Raw genomic sequence first — 19,188 nt, 5'->3', positions numbered from 1 at the left:
ACAGTGCTTAGACACAATATATAAGCGCCAGTAGTACATACCAGAAGGTAGTTTAGCAACCCCCATGTTCATACCACACAACTCAGCTTAGTTGGAATCCCTCCCTAGAAAGTAGCACTTACATCTCTTATCTCTATATACTCGTGCACACTTTCCCGCACCTTCGCGCCTCGTGCGCGCCTGCGCTTTCCCGCGCTTCACATCAGCCAACCAGTAGCGCCTACTACTAGATCTTTGCTGCACTCGCTTCCCCTTTAGGGTTGAACGCACTTGTCATATCAAGTATAGCAGACTAGGCAACTCGCGACCTCACAACATTTATAGATACAGTCAGGAGCCTTGTTTGTGCCTTGCTGTATTGTTGAACCTTCATTGGGTTTGGGTTTGGGGTATTGGAAACTAATAGTAACACGATAGCAAGCATCAGGAAAGCGAGAGGTGTACGCAATAATAACAATGACGGATACAGTGTCTTAATAACCGAGGGTCTTATATAAAGTGTGTAAGAATGTAATGACACCACAATTACACTTGGATAAGACTTCTTGCCAGTCCTCGATTAACATGGTCTATGACTTTTCTTCTTTCATGGTAGATAACGTGTGAGTTCTTGGGAGGCTTGCTAAACCAATCAGGTGATCAACTTAGCCAGAGCTTTTTATGTGTACCTCCAATTGCTTTGTCTAGGATTTGCTACCTAGATTCAGAACTGTGGTCTAAAGTACAAATAACTTTGCCTAGATTGCACGTTGAAGGTACAACAATTCAGAGAGTGAGTCTGAACAATGTTGGGTCTTGCAGAACCTAGCTGCTATTCGACCCTAAAGGGTTTCTGGACCAGGCTCAAGGCTCAGAGGAGAGGAAATATCATGAAAAACTGCTTCGTACTCTGACTCCTACTGGTAACTGGTGAAAAGATAACTTGCTTATGTAAGCTACAAAGGTGCCAACATAAGGTAAGGTAAAAACAGTCTCTACAAGCCCAGCCAGAAATGAATCCCTACAACGTTCTAGACACTAAAATGAACTGGGTAGATTTGACCAAGGCACGAGTTGGTCAAATAGGCACGAATAGTAGTAGAGACAAAGGGGTCTCTGAAATATCACGTTGACCAAAGACTGGTTGGTCAAATAGGCACAAATAGTACGGGTGAGACAACGGTCTCAAGAACAATCACGTTGACCAAGGCACGAGTTGGTCAAATAAACAGTAAAACAGGAGAGACAACGGTCTCTTAAAATCACGTGGACCAAAGACTGGTTGGTCAAATAAACAGTAACGTAAGCTTCTTATCGTAAGAAACTTGTATTCTCAAGGGATATGTTTCCCTGCACTTGTTCTGCTACAAGTGGGAGATCTTGACAAGTGAGATGTCTTGTTCAACTGAGGGGTTTCTCTGAGGAGGGATCTCTATTTTTTGGGGGGGAGAATGGGCTCTCCTTATATACATTTTGTGTGGGAAAGTAATGTAGGTTCACAAGCAATAAAATAAAGAGAGAACCAATCAGAATATTGGGTGAAACCCAATAAAAGATGGAGCAATGACATCAGAGATGACATCATAGTGAAGCTAGAACATTCTAGGGCCTATGACATCATTATGACTTCATACATTACATCATAATTTCCAACAGAATCATCTAGAACTTTCTGTGGAGTTATATGACATCATACTCAGAAATAATATTTTCTGGAGTATCTGGTAGGTCATAGCATCCTAAATAAAAGAAAATAAAAGAACAATGATACAAATACAATATGCAAGACACGGGCTTTTTAGATAGGTTTTTGTGAGGCTTTGAGCTTTTCTCAATGGTTTTCTCTAGCCAAAGTGAATAAGCCAAAGGTAAGGCAATACCTTAACCTTCATTTTACTTCACATATCAGCTAGGTCATTCTGTGATTCCCATTTCACATATGACTTTTTCTTCTTCTTCCATATAAAACTTGAAATATAGGACCGAGGTTTGATACCAAGGTATGGGGTGACTAGTCTGAGGACTGTGCTAACAGACATAATATTTTTGGGGTTATTCCTAGTAGTAGTTATGTCCATGCATGATTCCCGTATCATGCAGGACATCCACGGGGCAGTGAAATCACAACTGTCCCCAGTTGTGTGCTTAGTTGCAATAGTAGTGATGATGTGTGTCATGAATATGATGATGGAGTTGTAGTAATAACTCCCGAGTGGATATGCTATGGTTTCCAATTTTGTAGCGAGGATGGAATTGATTTGTGCTCTTTGGTTTGTAGTAGTCTCCATGATTGTGCAATCATATTTCTCATGTGATGCATTCTCGATAGATAGTGTTGTCACAGTGGTCTCTTTTGTTTGGGAGGGTTGGGTTGGGTTATATGAGTCAATCACTTTGTGAGATTGGCTCATCTTCACTGGAAGTATTGGCACTTGGTTGTGACAGTATTTCGTCTTCATCCTCAAGGGGGTCTGCTAGTGATGGTAGTATTGATAGATCTCTGGAGATATATGGTACAAGTCTAAATGCAGCTACACCACATTTAGATAAGACACCATTCATTTCTCTCAGAACATATGAACCTCCCTTAGTTTGTCTTTCTACAACAAAAGGACCAAGATAGCGTGGTTTTGTTTTTCGGTTGAGTTCTTTTTCAACTCTAGTGTTTTGAACAAGGACTAAATCTCCTTTTTCAAAACTAGTGCGATGCATTCGTAGACGGAATTTGTGTTCAAATTGAGCTTTGGATTTGAATCGTGCCTTCTTCAAAGTTTGTGCAGCGTGATCCAAATCTTCTTGTCTCCTTTCGATCTGCTGGATACGTAGGGATAGGAATTCTGCTGTGTCCATATTAGCATAGAATCCTTCTACCATGAAAGTAGCTTCTGTCAAGTCAAATGGTAGAATGGGATGGACTCCATATAACAAATAGAAGGGTGACCATCCAGTGACACGACTGGTGGTTATGTTCTCTGCAAACAAGGCCTGTCGAACCTTTTCAGGCCATTTTGTAATATTCTTTTTACAACTTTTTACAATAGCTTCTCTGATATTGAAATGTCCACACTCAACAACTCCATTTGCTTGGGAATTGTAGGGTGAAATTTTCACTTGGGGAATATCAATTTGCATGAGCAGTTGCTCAAATGCTCCTTTAACTTCTGGTCCATTGTCAGTCACAACTTGACCAATGGCTCCATATCTGCAATACAAATCCTCCCAGAAAAACTTGGCCATAGCTTTGGCTGATGGGGATCGTAAAGCTCTTCCTTCAACATAACGGGATAGATTGTCTCTAGCAATCACAAGATTTTTGTGGCCTGCAGCTGAAGGCATCTTCATAATATCCACATAAATCTTTATGAATATAGTCGTGGGGGTAGAAACAGTGATGGGGATATGCATCTTCTTGACACTGTATACTTGGCAGTCATGACAAGATTGCACATGGTGTTTAACATCGGTGTACAAATGAGGCCAATAAAATCGGTAGTGTATGGTCTCAAAAGTTGCTTGAACTCCTTTATGTCCTAGTTCTTCATGAGCAGTATGAAAAATTGAAGCTCTTTTGCCAGCTTCAAATACCACAAGTAGAGGTGGTCTGCCAACTAATCTCTTGAACATTTGGTCCCCTCGGACAAAAAACTGTGTTGCCCTATTAATGAACTTTCTTCGCTGGGCTGTCCAATCAAAATGGGGTGCTTCAAATGTGCTGAGGAATTTGTATATATTCCTCAAAGTCTTTTCTTGAGTAGTGGTTGCAGCTAGGATAGATGGTAGGGTAGTTGGTTCATAGGAATTTTCAGTGTAGGAAGGGGATAGTGAATGGCGTCGATAGTGTTCCTGAGAGATTCCAGTAAACAGGGCTATATCATCAAGCCAAGAATCCTCATCAGGTAGTATTTTTTCATCATCTGCCAAAGGTCTCCTTGATAGTGCATCAGGTCCTTTGAATCGTGTGGCAGGTACATGAACAAGAGTGAAGTCAAATAGAAGTATTCCTTGAATCCAATGGTTTATGGTAGTGTTGGGTTGTAAATCAGGTTCATTTAGCATTCCTTTTATATACTTAGCATCGACTTCCACAATAAGGGTCTGCATGCCAATAATGTGAAGTCTGAAATGCCTAAGTGCTCGAAAAAGTCCATAGAGTTCTAGTTTTGGCTGGGAATACCTTGATTCAGTGTCTCCCATAGGTAAGGATCCATAACGTGCTGGTCTTCTTCTTCCTTCATTGTCCATTTGTGACAATATAATTCCTACAGCCATAAAACTAGAGTCAACTGATAGAATCACGGGGTTTGCTGAAGTATAGTCAATACTTCGCATTGCAGGGGCAGTACAAATTCTTTCTTTCAACGTCTCAAATGCTCTGTCTTGTTCTTCTCCCCAAACAAAGGGTTCATCTTTTCTCCATAGTCGGGTAATAGGTTTTGCTAGTTCTGAAAAACCTAGAATCCATATGCGAACTGTTCCACAAAGGCCCATGAAGCCTCTTGCTTCTTTGATAGTGGTAGGAATAGGCCAATTGAGGATTTTGGAAACTTTTTCCGTGTCTGGTAATCTTCCTTCTGGTGTACATCTTTGTCCGACTATTAGGACATCTGGCAAACATAGCTGAATTTTAGTTGCAGAGAAAGTAGCTCCAACATCTTTAATGCGGTGCATTATCCTATGCACATCAACAGCATGTTCCCAAATAAATCTTCTGATCCCAGGGTTTTCTTTTAACACCTCTGGGTTTCCTTCATCGTCAGGGTAGATAGACTTAGGTCCTTTGACTGGTAAGTCATCAATAAAAACATTTGCCACATGGGGAATTTCATCTTGTAAAATGAAACTGGTGCACTTCTGAAATTCTGCAGGTGCATTCATATATCCCATTGGTAATGCAGTCAACCGAAGCAATCCTAAGGGTGTAAGGAAAGCTGTCAAATCTCTACTGTCTGGGTGCATTTTTCTTGCATCGAATACCCAGAAGAGGTCAAATGCTGTGTAGCATTGCCAGCCTGCAAATGATTCTACGAAATCATCTACAATCAGAATAAGACCAGCATCTCGAATAGAAATTTTGTTAAGCGGTTGTAAGTCGTGGACTAATCAGAGTTTTCCGTTCTTCTTCAATACACAAAACCAGCGTGAACAATAGGCTGATTGACTTGGTTCATATACTCCTGCATTGATCTTGGTACGTAATAGATCAATGACTTTTTCTCTGATACCGGGTGGAATAGGGATATTTTTGTATTCCCAAGGCACATGGGGAATAGTAGGGATAATGTATGGTGAAAAGTATGATTCCTTGAGGATTCCTTGGTCGGTTTCCTCAAATGCTAGTGCATCTTGATTCAGGTGCATAATGTGTTGGAAAAGTTTGACCTCCTCAGGCCAAAGAAATCCAGTAGAGTTGAAATTAAGACTTTCCATTCATTCAATAGTAAGTCTTCCATCTGGGATAAAGTCGGGTGATGGGGTGTCAAGGGAATCATAGTTTCTAGTGGATTGTGTGGAAATTGTCTCAAGACCCGGGCGTCTTGGGGAAAAGTTCCAGAAACGGGCTTGACCTTCTTGTCAACTCGTTTATACATAGTAAGAATTGGGTTGTAGGTTGGGTCAGAAAGGGTTGATGCTTGATAGCTGAGATACAAGTCATCATCATCATAGTCCAGAAAATCATCATCAATTTCCTTGTCTGAACTAGGTGGTTCCCAATCAGAATCTTCAGTTATGTCATCAAATAGCTCTTCAAAGCATGTTTGATGGTCTTCTTCTATAGCAAGATTCAAACAATACTTGTCAATTGTTTGATCATTGCCTAAGTCCTCAGGAAAAACAAGCAAAGGTTCTTGACCAGATGTCTCAGTGAAGTTTTCACTATAGAAAGTTAGACAAAATAAGTCTTGACTTGAATTCATTCCTGACTCAGGCTGAACACAAGGATAATCATATGTAGCATTTTGAACTATGCTAACACATGCTACCATCCATGACAATGGTAGTAGTAGGGGAAAGTGTGTTCTAGGTTCTCGAACCTGGAACTTTTGAGGTACAAATACACAAAGGCACAGGCCAATAATAGCACAAACATAAGCAAACTCAAAACTAAAAATAGCAAAATAGAAAAAACAGGTGGAAACACAATACAAATACAAGGGTGTACAAACAGTAGCACAAATGAAAAAGAAGTGAAGCTCAAAGCTAAAAATACATGTAAGAGAATATGAGACAATTTTTTTGTGACTTTTGAATAGCAAAAATCGAGAGAGACAAACACAATAGGACAATGAATAGAAATACGAACAAATAAAATCAAACTCGATACAAATACAAGGGCTGTGTCTAGATGATGACGTCAGTGTACATCTGTCATAGACACTCTGAGGGTTCACCTCGTTGTTAAGCCAAAAAGAATATGTGGGACGCGTCTGGTCCCTGTTCATCATCATCGCTATCAGAGTCTTTGTCGAGCTCGTCATCATCAAAGCAGATGGTAAAATGAAGCTGTGATGTATCAGCAAGAGTCGAAGACCGAAAAGGATGATATGCAACCATGAATAGACAAACTCGTTGTATCCCTAGTGCACGATCTCGAGCACGAGCGAATGAAATTACTTGACTCTCACTGTGTCCATCGAGTATTCCTTCCTGGACTAGAGCATGCACGATGTCAGGATCAGGATATGGCATCAATAGAGCTGCTTCGACGGAAGTTGCAAGTCTATGCTCTCCGTGGAATTCAGCTACAGCTGCAAGTGAGTGCAAATAATCAGTCTCGTCGAGAGTAAAAAATGGATTGATAGGGGGATGTTTAGCTTGGTAGTGTGTTGGTGGTATGTGGGTGCCAATGCGTTGATTGGGATCACATGCGAGGACTCCAGGACATCGAAGTCCTTCTTCTAACATGCGAGACGAAATATTGTCTTCGAGCATTGCAATGAGGGCACGACTATGAACACGATGATCGAGAAGGTCCTGTGCACGATCCTCCCAGTCTCATTCGGATCTTGGTCCTGCAGAAGGGAAGGATTCAGTGACCTTGTTGATGAAAGGGTGTGTTGACAATGTTCTCGAGTCCCAATCTAAGGCACAAAGGTTGTCTTGACATTCAGTATAGTCTTGATAAGCGTTGGCGACTTTGTCTAGCATAGGAGTGTGATGGTCCGACGTGGTAGGTAAGTCTGTCACAAAATAGTCCAAAAGATACTGGTGGTTGTCAGGTACTGGTAGGATAGTAGTAGTGCGAGTCGCGTTCACGTCCGCGTGATGCGAAACATAACGTGGAGGAGGACTAGAGTGAATAGACTTAGTGGGGGCTTCCAATACACGGACTTGGTTGATAAACGGTACTTGGTGTGGGCCATCAGGAATAGTAGTGACATGGACGACACGACGCGCATCAATCCAAAGTTCATTGCTAGGCGAGTCTACCGAAGTGTGGACATGTGTTTCGTTATAAGGTTGGGGGATAGGATGGTCTGATATAGCTGATGTAGATAGTGGGGATACTGGACGCCATGCAGCTTCACTAAAATGGGGAGTAGGAATTGGAAGCGGCGTGAAAGGATTAGGGAAGCTCGTAGTAGCGGTACCAGTATTTAATATAGTACTGGTGGGATAGGTAGTATGCATAGGGGTTAGGATGTTAAGCACTGTAAAAACTTGAGGCAGCGGCTTCAGAAGGACATTAAGCACTGATAAAACTTGAGGCGGCGGCTCGCAGTCCATAGCGGAAGCGTTGAGAGCTGAATGGGGTGGGGAGCTCGTCAACAAAGGGCCTTTCTGTCGCCTCTTGCAGTATCTTTGCCCCAATCTTTCTGATAGTGCCATTCCTCACCGTACAAAAACCCGTGAGGAGATCCTCAAAAGAGCCAGACTTGCTGTCGAGACAATCAAGGACAAGCTCGTGCACATTGACAGCAAAATATCGATGATGTTTGACTCCTGGACATCTCTCATAGGCGACCCTTTCTTATCAGTCACAGCTCATTATATCGATGCTCCCGCTGACAAGCCCCAAGAGTGGGAGCTGAAGTCTGATCAGCTTGCTTTCAGGTATATTGAAGGAAACCATAGTGGTGCCAACATTGGGCGCATTTTAATGGAGGTTATTGATGAGTACAGTGTTCGAAAAAAGGTGCATTTTTCTTCCTCATTTTAGATCACACCTCACGACATGAAATTTAGCTTGGTTGGTTCACTGCGGACAACACCACAAATAACGATACTGCTATCCAAGCAGTCGCAGATAAGATTGATCATCTGCAAGTGGTATCATAAAACTGATGACATGGACATGTACTTTGTCTGTCTCAGTGAGTTTTTTCTTTTAAATTCATCAGATGCATCTACTGATTCAAACTATATAGCTTTGGATCCTAACTACAAACTAGCATATGCAAAAGACAAATGGGATACACAGTACTTCAAGGATGGGATGGCCCACCTTGAAAACCTAGTAAGTGCTTATCTACCCTTATGCAAACTTGTTTGACTGACAACATTTTTTTAGTTTGATAAATATTCAAAGTCAATGCCAGTGGTTGCTTCTGATGTGACAAAGAATGCACCATGTGCATTGGTGCGTGAAGGTTCATATGGGCATAGTTGGATGTGCGATGCCATCAAATCATGCCTCACTACTGACGCCGCACACCAACACCCATGACAAGAGCTCACCAATTACCTTTGTGCTCCTCTGGAGGATGTCAAGAACCCAGTCACATGGTGGGGGGTGTGTTATATTTATTTACTTGTTTGTTTGCATGAGAGGCTAACAAAATTAAATATAGCATCACTCTTTGCAAATTTGGAGGTCTCAAATTTTGAATTGTGAGCTAACACCCATTCGTAGCCACCCCCCGATCTTTCCAGCATGTTCTTGAGGGTGTTGTGCATCTCATGAAAGGACTTGCCGATGGCCAGAAACACAGTGTCGTCGACAAATGCAAGGGTGTGCTCCTTCTTCTTATGGCCTATTGCGATATCTACTAATTCAGAATCATATATGATGTAAAGGATCATTGAAAGCAGGTCCCCTTGCCCGATGCCATTGGTTATGGGGATCCAATCCAAAAGGTGGCCATCAAATTTCAGTTGCATGCATCTGCCTGAGAGCAGGCATTCCGTGAGACTTACCAATGATTCTGGTGGCTTGTGGCTGCGCATATTGTGAAGCAAACAGTCAGTAACTGCATTTGGGAATGCTGCCTCAATATCTAAGAAAAGGATTGAAATGACTTTACCCTGACACCATGCATCTTTGATGGTTGCTTCGATAAGATGGAGTGAGTCAGTGGTAGAGCACCCTGGGTGTCCTCCAAAATGTGTACCAGGCAATAGGTTGTGGTGTTCCAACAGGTACATTATTTGGTCAGCCACTACTGCTGTCAAGAGCTTGCAAGTAGTGTTGAGTAGGGCAATCGGTCTGTAGGCCTTTGTCATGGAGTAGTCTGGCTTGCCCGGCTTGTGGAGGACGACTGTCATAAAGTCTCTCCATGGGTCATAATACATCTTGAGCATATAGACTGCTCTAAAGAGGGGAAGAAGGTAGGGTGTCATATCCCGCGTTCCGGACCCGGACCTATCACACATTCATCTCCGGACATCCGGACATCCGGATCCGACCTGCATCTATCTTCTGTGCCTTATCCCTTTGTATGTTCCTTCTTGAGTTAGACTTCCTCATTTTCCGTACCTCGTTTCATTTCCGGCTTTATTTTCCTATGTCTTCATCTCCGTCTTCATTTACTATTTTCTGATAGACTAGTGTTTGACTTTTCTATACCCTCCGTCCACAGCCTCGCATAGCTTCGGACTGCACTGACTGATTCTCCGTTAAGTCCTCCGTAGTATATAAACCCTGTAGAATCTTTGTACTTCCTTAGTTTGAATATTATCTTAGACTCTGCTCATTCCCTCCTCCATCTGACTTGAGTTCTCCTCTCGTCGTCCTCCGCTAGTCTTAGGATTGACTCCTATAGACTTGTCACCTCCGCCTCTACCTCTGGTAGTCCTCCGCTGTTTCCTTTCTAGTTCAGACATTGTCTGGATTAGTCTTATCACTTGTTCCCGAACGTCTGCCGGAATTCCTGTGCATTGGACATCAGACTCCAGACATCGTCCGACAACCTTCGGACATCATCCATTAGCCTTCGGAAGTTAGGGGCATGTACTCGGGTAAGGGGCACAGTGCACAAGCTGAAGCCAAGCCCTTCGGATCCGACCCTTGAGCACGTTCTTAACATAGGGGGTCAGTAGTGTAGCACAGCAGATGAATACTATGTTGCAGATACCGTCCAGACCTGGGGCCTTGTAGGGTCCTAGTTTCGAAATACTTTTCTTGACCTGTTTGTTTGTTATTGGTGCAGGTGTTGGAACAGCCTCTGGGTAAGTAAAGTCCGCTGGCACAGATGTGGCAATGGGAGGTGGAGGGAAGAACACTTGTGCTAGCGCAGCGCTCTTCTCCTCATTAGTCTCTGCAGTACTGCCCCTGATTTTCTTCAAAGTCGGGATTCAAGACATGCCACCATCCCCCACTGCGGCTGTGAGATAACTGTTAGCAACTGTTAAGAACGTGCTCAAAGGTCGGATCCGAAGGGCTTGGCTTCAGCTCGTGCGCTGCGCCCCTTACCCGAGTACATGCCCCTAACTTCCGAGGGCTGTCAAACGATGTCCGGAGTCTGATGTCCGATGCGCAGGAATTCCGGCGGACGTTCAGGAACAAAAGATAAGACTAACCCGGACGAAGTCCGAACTAGAAAGGAAACAGCGGAGGACTACCAGAGGTAGAGGTGGAGGTGACAAGTCTATAGGAATCGATCCTAAGACGAGCGGAGGTCGACGAGAGAGAAAACTCAAGCCGGACGGAGGAGGGAATGAGCAGAGTCTAAGATGATATTCGAACTAAGGATGTACATAGATTCTACAGGGTTTATATACTACTAAGGACTTATCGGAGAACAGAGACGCGCAGTCCGAAGCTATACAAAGCTGTGGACGGAGCGTATAGAAAAGTCAAACACTAGTCTATCGGAAAATAGTAAATGAACCCGGAGATTAGAACAGATGAAAATAAAGGCAGAAATGAAATGAGGTACGGAAAATGATATAGTCTAACTGGAGTAGGAACATACAAAGGGATAAGGCGCGGAAGTTAGACGTGGGTTGGATCTGGATGATAGAGAGAAGTCGGCCGGATCTGGAAGTCCGGAAATGATGTGTGTGTGATTGGTCCGGGTCCGGGTCTGGAACACGGGATATGACAGCAACCCATATATCATTACCTTTGATGTCTTCCAACCAATCGATCCAATGTTTCTTCTTCATTAGTTTGATCAATTCAGAGTATTGGTTTCATTTGATACAATGATCTTCATGGCAGGAGTGAAGAGGAGTGTTGTGAAAATGATATGACAAGTGACTTAGCTTCACAACTTTGTGTCTCATAACAGTTAAGTCGTGAGTCCACCACTGTTTAGAGTAGGGATTTGGCTTGGACGTGGGGACAACTTGCTTAACTAAATTTTGAATGGTGGTCATCAGATTAAGTGCCTCTCTCTGCAATTCCAGGTTGGTTATGAGTGGTTGGGTGTCAGGAATCTTCGTGAGTTCTGTTTCTAATCTATCGTTGAATGTTTCCCAGTCAACCTCGTGGTAGTTATGTTTTGTCTCCTTGGTGGCTTGAGGGACTGTGAGCTCTAAGATGCTCAGTATTGGGACATGGTCTGTGGCTGGCCCTTGTAATGCGGGGTTGGTGATACAGCTAATAAATAAGTCCCCTGTGTGGTTAGTATAGAAGATGTTATCCGGACATGACCATTTCTTGGTAGTAGACAGTTGCAGGGTAGTGTTAAGACTATGCACAAAGGGTAGGACTGATTCCAAGGGGCTTGGCTTCAGCTTGTGCGCTGTGCCCCTTACCCGAGTATGTGTCCTTAATTTCAGAATGAAGTCCGAAGGACTTCTGGAGGAGCATGAGAAAGTTCGGAAGGACATTTCAGACAAGTGTAAGAAACTTCTGGAAGAGTGCGGGAAAGTTCCAGAGGAACTTCTGGAAATTACAATAGAGTTTCGTCCTGACAGAAATATGTGTAATGGCTACTAAGGATTTATCCTGAGTAGAAGCAAACAGAGAAAAGGCTGCAGGGACAAAGTCTGAAGCAGAATAGGTCCAGAGGACCGCAGGAAAGTTCCAGAAACTTGGAGGAATGGAGGATTGGAGGAGCGAAGCTCCGGCCTAAGGAATTCCTCCCTAGGCCTGAGATAAATATTGACTAAGTCAGAGGACTAGAACTGATATGAGGACTTAGTGGAAGATCTAGTGCAAGGACTAATATGATATTCAGACTGAGGAAATACAGGAGTATCTACAGGAGTTTATATACTGGAGGCAAGTCTGTGCAGATCAGTAAGCAGAGGGCTATGTATGAGCATGTGGAAATGTATTAGTAAGTGAAATGGATCATAGGAAATGAACTTGGAGATGAAACTCATACAAGGATCAATAAGCAAAAGGGAAACAGAGATAACTGAGGACCGGAGACAGGTGATTACCATAAAGGGATGGGCACTGATTAAGGTTTGAGTTTGGATATGACAGATAGGTCTGATCTGGAGATCTGGAGAAGTGGATGTCAGATTAGATGTCTGGATATCAGATCCGTGAATTAGACAGATAGAGGAACTGAAGGTCTGGAGACATGGATAGGAGATCCAGAGGTCCAGATGAGGCATGGAAACGAGCCCCTTCAGTGACAAATTCCGTATTATACAGGCCACCCGACCTACATAATATCCCGTATCAGACGGGCCAGCGGACCATGGGCCCATGTTGTGTATATCCTCGATGATGACGGATGGGCCGGGTAACATATTATTTCCGATGGAGACAGGTGGGCCCATGTATGCCAATGATATATATATCCTTGATATTGATGGATGGGCCGGGGGAATATGATCATTCATGGAGATGGGTGGGCCCATCTGGGTAATATGTAGAGTAGGATATTATAGACAGCTGGGCTGAAGAGAGAGGTAAGGCAAATATTGTTATATAGATGGGTGGGCCGACAGGGGTGTATTACATATATGGGTGGGCCGGGGTAGTGGAATATTACATAGATGGGTGGGCTGACATGGGGCATATTACATATACGGGTGGGCTGACGTGGGGAGTATTACATATATGGGTGGGCCGACATAAGGGATATCAAATAGACGGGTAGGCCAAGGGTGCGACAAAATATTTATTACATAGACAGGTGGGCCGAGGTGGTGGAATATCACATATACGGGTGGGCTGACATAAGGGATATTAATTAGACGGGTGGGCCGAGGGTGTGATAAAATATTTATTACATAGACAGGTGGGCCAAGGTGGGGTATAATTATATAGATGGGTGGGCCGACGTAGGATGTATTACATAGACGGGTGGGCCAACGTGGGGGATATTACATAGATGGGTGGGCTGACGTGGGGGAATTGTACATAGATGGGTACATATATGGGTGAGCCTAGATACATTTCATCAAGACATACAGCTGATGTAGCCACCAGCAAATCAAACATGTAGGATACATGCACACTATGAGTGCATATACCTACCATCGACCACCGAAATCTAAACCCATAAGCACAAAAACATGAATTGACCATGTGTGGCATTGACCAATAATCAAGTACTGAAGTGGGAAAACCCCACACCTGAACCCTGGTGTGCAACATATCCTATTTCTACACACAGACACCAGAAGCACAACACTCGCAAAAATATAAATGTCAAATTTTCACAGTGCCGAACCCCGAACCCTGAGATTTTACCAACTCCCGAACCCCGAAATTGTGGACTGCCGGGTCTCGGGGGTCGAGGATCGGCACTCGGGACTTGGGAAATTTGGGGAGATCAATAAAATTTGATCTACAATAAATTTGATTTACAAACAAATTGATTTACAAACTTTTGAAAGATATCTGTTGTCTCACATATCGAGTCCCAAGTTCCGGGACCCCCGAACCCTGAAACCTGGGACCCAGCAGTCCACAATTTCGGGGTTCGGGGGTTGGTAAAATGTTTATGGATATATGAAAGGTTGATTCAAACATGTTTGAAAGATGTCTTTCATCTCAAAAATCGAGTCCCAAGTTCCGGGTAAGACATCTTTCAAACATGTTTGAATCAACCTTTTGTATATCCATAGACATTTTACCACCCCCGAACCCCGAAATTGTGGACTGCTGGGTCTCGGGTTTCGTTCCGGGGTTCGGGGGTCCCGGAACTCAGGACTCGATATGTGAGACAACACAGATATCTTTCAAAAGTTTGTAAATCAATTTGTTTGTAAATCAAATTTATTGTAGATCAAATTTTATTGATCTCCCCAAATTTCCCAAGTCCCGAGCACTGACCCCCGACCCCCGAGACCCGGCAGTCCACAATTTCGGGGTTCAGGAGTTGGTAAAATGTTTATGGATATACGAAAGGTTGATTTAAACATGTTTGAAAAATGTCTTTCATCTCAAAAATTAAGTCCCGAATTCCGGGTTAGTGCCGAAGCTTGAAACTTGAAATCAGTGGAAAATGAAATCTCGCAACAATGTACACATGAAGATGTTTTATTTCCTTTGACAATTCACCGAGTGTCTTGTACTAACCTGACAACACAGTCTGGGCTTCAGACTTCAGGGCTCGGTACACGACACTCGGGGAATTGTGAAATTTCTATTTCCTTGGACATTTCACTGAGTTTTGAGTTCCGGGTGCCGAATTCCGAGTTCCGAGCTCCGAGTGCTGAGTGCTGAGTGCCAAAGCTCAAAACTTGAAATCAGTGGAAAATGAAATCTTGCAACAATGTACACATGAAAATGTTTTATTTCCTTTGACAATTCACTGAGTGTCTTGTACTAACTCAGGGAATTGTGAAATTTCTATTTCCTTAGACATTTCACTGAGTTCTGAGTTCCAAGCGCCGAGTTCCGAGTTCCGAGTGCCGGATGCTGAGTGCTGAAGCTTGGAACTTGAAATCAGTGGAAAACAAAATCTCACGACAATGTACACATGAAAATGTTTCATTTCCTTTGACAATTCACCGAGTGTCTTGTACTAACCTGACAACACAGTCCGGGCTTCAGGCTTTGGGTTTCGGGGCTCGGTACATGACACTCGGGGAATTGTTTATGGAAATGAAACATGTTCATGTGTACATTGTTGCGAGATTTCATTTTCCACCGATTTCAAGTTTCAAGCTTCGGCACTCAGCCACTGGTCAGTAGTCAATATAGGCAAATGGTAATGAAAAATGAAAGTTGTTATTACGCTTAACTTCCTTACCAAAGGTTGTAGTCCGAGTCTAGGGGAGTGTATTGGTAGTCTTTTCTTGTCCATCAGTTATCATTTAACCGAGATATAAGCTAAAGAAATCTGAAACATCGGCAATAATGAAAAATGAAAGTTATTATTATGTTTAAGTTCCTGAACAAAAGTTGTAGTCCGAGCCAAGGTGAGTGTATTGGTAGTTTTTTCTTGTCAATTGGTTATCTCATTACTCGGTACTCGGTACAAGGGAATCAGTACTCGGTATTTGGTTCTGATACTCGATACCCGAGAATCAGTAGTCGGGTACTCGGTACTCGGTTCTGATACTTGGTACCCGAGAATCAGTGGTCAGGTACTCAGTACTTGGTTCTAATTCTCGGTACCTGTGAATCAATAGTTGGGTACTCCAGCCAATAGTCCCGAGTCCCGAGTACTGATACTTGGTATTCAGTAGTCAGGTTTGGAACTTGGGTCTTGGTTTGGTTATCATTTGACTGAGATATTGGTAGGCAATATTGGCACTCGGAGCTCGAATACTGACTATCAACTATCAAGTGTCGGGACTTGGTAATCGGTAGTTGAGACTTGGTGCTTAAATGGATATTGCATATATACATAAAAATACAAAATATGTTCCTATGTGTTCATTTCTAGGTGAATAGACTTTGAAATTATATCTCAATCATCTATTCAACAATAGAAACAATGTATCAGGAGCTCAGGACCATAGGGTAATCCTTTATTGTATAGTGTACCTCCCCCTCTTCTGGTGGTTCACCTGCTGGGGTTTTTTCCCTGTAGGACTGGACCTCAAGGACTGTAGGGAGTCTATTCCTGAGCATATTTGGAGTAGATATATCATATAACCAGCCTAGGACACACAGGATCCTTTTCCAGGAACAAAGCATAGACAATTGCACTTGTGACATTTTTTCACGATTTTCAGTATCTTGCCCTTGCATCCATGATCCAACCTTTTAATATATAATGAGCATAGCTTATATTCTTGCTTCTTATGACCAAGATCAGCTCACAATAGGCTGGAGTTTGTGAGCTAGTGTGTATACTTGCCATTTCGCCTGATAAGGGACCCATGCCTTCAAAACATTGAATCTTCATAATCAGAAACCTGGGGTACATTTCAAATATCTTAAGTATCATAGACATAAATTTACAGACAAATCAACCAAGAATTGAGTGCTGAGGAAGTGAAATGGGTAAGAAATTGAGTGTGGGAAACTTCAAAGACCCAAAGCATCGAAAATGGTTAGTTGAGCAGTGGTAGGACTTTAATGCTGGGTCAACTCATATTTTCACTATATCCCTTCTACCCACCCCCTACCCTCAGGGCAGTAGGCAGTATGGGTTCCTTGGGTAGTTTACGATCTATCCTACATATTTGTAATGATATTTTCGGCCTGAATCATATATAAATGTGACTTTGTATAAAAGATGTCTATTGTCACTCTCCACACATATGTCATTTTGCCTATCATTACATCAATCCTTCATGAATCTTTCTAAGCTTTTAAGCTATTATAATGGATGTATATGGGTGTTATTCCAGGTCTCTGATCACATCACAGGCTTGTTATGTTGGATATCTCGACACAATGTGCAAGTCTCGCTATTAATATTCATTCTTTTATCTTTAGACTCACTTACTGCACACATGTATTTCATTTGTCATTATTGATGTTTCGGATTTCTTTAGCTTATATCTCGGTCACATGGTAACCAATGGACAAGAAAAGACTACAAATAAACTCACCTAGACTCGGACTACAACCTTCATTAAGCTGACTACTGATTCCTGGGTACCGAGTATCAAAACCAAATACTGAGTACCAATTACCATGTACCGAGTACTGCGTAATGAGTAACAAGATAACCAATTGACAAGAAAAGACTATCACTACACTCACCTGGACTTGGACTACAACCTTCGGTAAGGAAGTTAAGCATAATAACAACTTTCATTTTTTCATTATTGCTGATGTTTTGCCGAATGACAAGGAAAGACTACCAAGACACTCACCTTGACGTGGACTACAATCGTCATTTTTCATTATCATTTGCCTATATTGACTACCGAGTCTCGAGTACCGACCACTGACCACCGATCACCGAGTACCGAGTACCGAGTGCTGACAAATACAATTCCCAAGTTATTTGAACCCTACACCAATGGATAATACATACAAATACAATTCGTGTCCATTTGAAGTACTGGGTTTCAGGTTTCGACACTCGACACTTGGTGATTTGTGCAATGAGTGAAAAATGGACATGTTGTGTACATGATTTTGGGTTTTGGGCTTTGGGTTTCAGCCCTCGGCACTCGGAACTCGATGATCTGTGTAATGTAAATGAACAATGAACATGTTGCACACCAGGTTTCGAGTTTTGGGTTTCGGCACTTGAAACTCAGTGATTTGTGCAACAAGTGAAAAATGGAAATGTTATATACATATTTTCGGGTCTCGGGCTTTGGGTTTCGGCACTTGGCACTTGGCACTTGGTTATTTGTGTGATATAAATAAAAAATCAACATGTTGCACACTGGGTTTCAAGTTTCACGCTTTGGCACTCGAAACTCGGTGATTTGTGCAGTGAGTGAAAAATGAACATGTTGTGTACATATTTTCGGGTCTCAGCCCTCAGCACTCGGAACTCGATGATTTGTGTGATATAAATGAAAAATCAACATGTTGCACACTGGGTTTTAAGTTTCACGCTTTGGCAGAACTTGAAGCTGTTGATTTAGATATCACCCGAAACCTGAACACCTGAATGTCAAATTTTCAGTGCTGAGTCCCGAAGCCCAGAACTCAGGATTTGACATTTGAGACGAATGAAATTTTTCAGACATGTTTGAATTAACCTACGTATATCTATAAACATTTCACTAACCCCCGAACCCCGAAAGATATTTTTATTGTCTTACATATTGAGTTCCGAGTTCCGGGACCCCCGAACCCCGAAACCCGGCAGTCCACAATTTTGGGGTTCGGGGGTTGGTAAAATGTGTATGGATATATGAAAGGTTGATTTAAAACCCCCAAACCCCAAACCGAGATTTACCAACCCCCAAACCCCGAAATTGTGGACTGTGTGCAGTGAGTGAAAAATGGACATGTTGTGCACATATTTTTGGGGTTTGGGGTTCGGGTTTCAGCCCTCGGAACTCGAAACTCAATGACTTGTGTAATATAAATGAAAAATGGACATGTTGCACACCCGGTTTTGAGTTTCGGGTTTCGGCACTTGAAACTCAGTGATTTGTGCAACAAGTGAAAAATGAAATGTTGCATACATATTTTCGGGTCTCGGGCTTCGGGTTTCGGCACTTGGCACTTGGCACTTGGTTATTTGTGTGATATAAATGAAAAATCAACATGTTGAACACTGGGTTTCAAGTTTCATGCTTTGGCACTTGGTTATTTGTGTGATATAAATGAAAAATCAACATGTTGAACACTGGGTTTCAAGTTTCATGCTTTGGCACTCGAAACTCGGTGATTTGTGCAGTGAGTGAAAAATGGACATGTTGCGCACATATTTTCGGGGTCTGGGGTTCGGATTTCGGCCCTCGGCCCTCAGAACTCGATGACTTGTGTAATATAATTGAACAATGGACATGATGCACACTGGGTTTCGAGTTTCGGGTTTCGGCACTCGAAACTCGGTGATATGTGCAATGAGTAGGAAATGGACATGTTCCATACATATTTTCGGGTTTCGGCACTCAACACTCGGAACTCGATGATCTGTGTAATGTAAATGAACAATCGACGTGTTGCACACCGGGTTTCGAGTTTTGGGTTTCGGCACTCGAAACTCGATGATTTGTGCAGTGAGTGAAAAATGGACATGTTGAACAATGGGTCTCGGGTTT

General features: G+C 42.7%; 1 protein-coding gene across 1 annotated transcript; it reads right to left on the bottom strand.

The window, feature by feature from the left end:
- Positions 1-6,375: 6,375 nt before the first annotated feature.
- Positions 6,376-7,704, bottom strand: HD556DRAFT_1438761 (uncharacterized protein; the record flags this gene model as incomplete). Its single annotated transcript, XM_041305880.1, has 2 exons — positions 6,376-6,951; positions 7,015-7,704. The coding sequence occupies 2 exons, from the start codon at positions 7,702-7,704 to the stop codon at positions 6,376-6,378; spliced, it is 1,266 nt and encodes a 421-aa protein (XP_041164499.1).
- Positions 7,705-19,188: the final 11,484 nt, after the last annotated feature.

The sequence above is a fragment of the Suillus plorans genome, assembly GCF_016647745.1.
Source record: "Suillus plorans strain S12 chromosome Unknown HD556scaffold_8, whole genome shotgun sequence".
NCBI lineage: Eukaryota > Fungi > Basidiomycota > Agaricomycetes > Boletales > Suillaceae > Suillus > Suillus plorans.
Note: the sequence above shows the minus strand (reverse complement) of the source record. Positions and strands in the feature narration are given on the sequence as shown.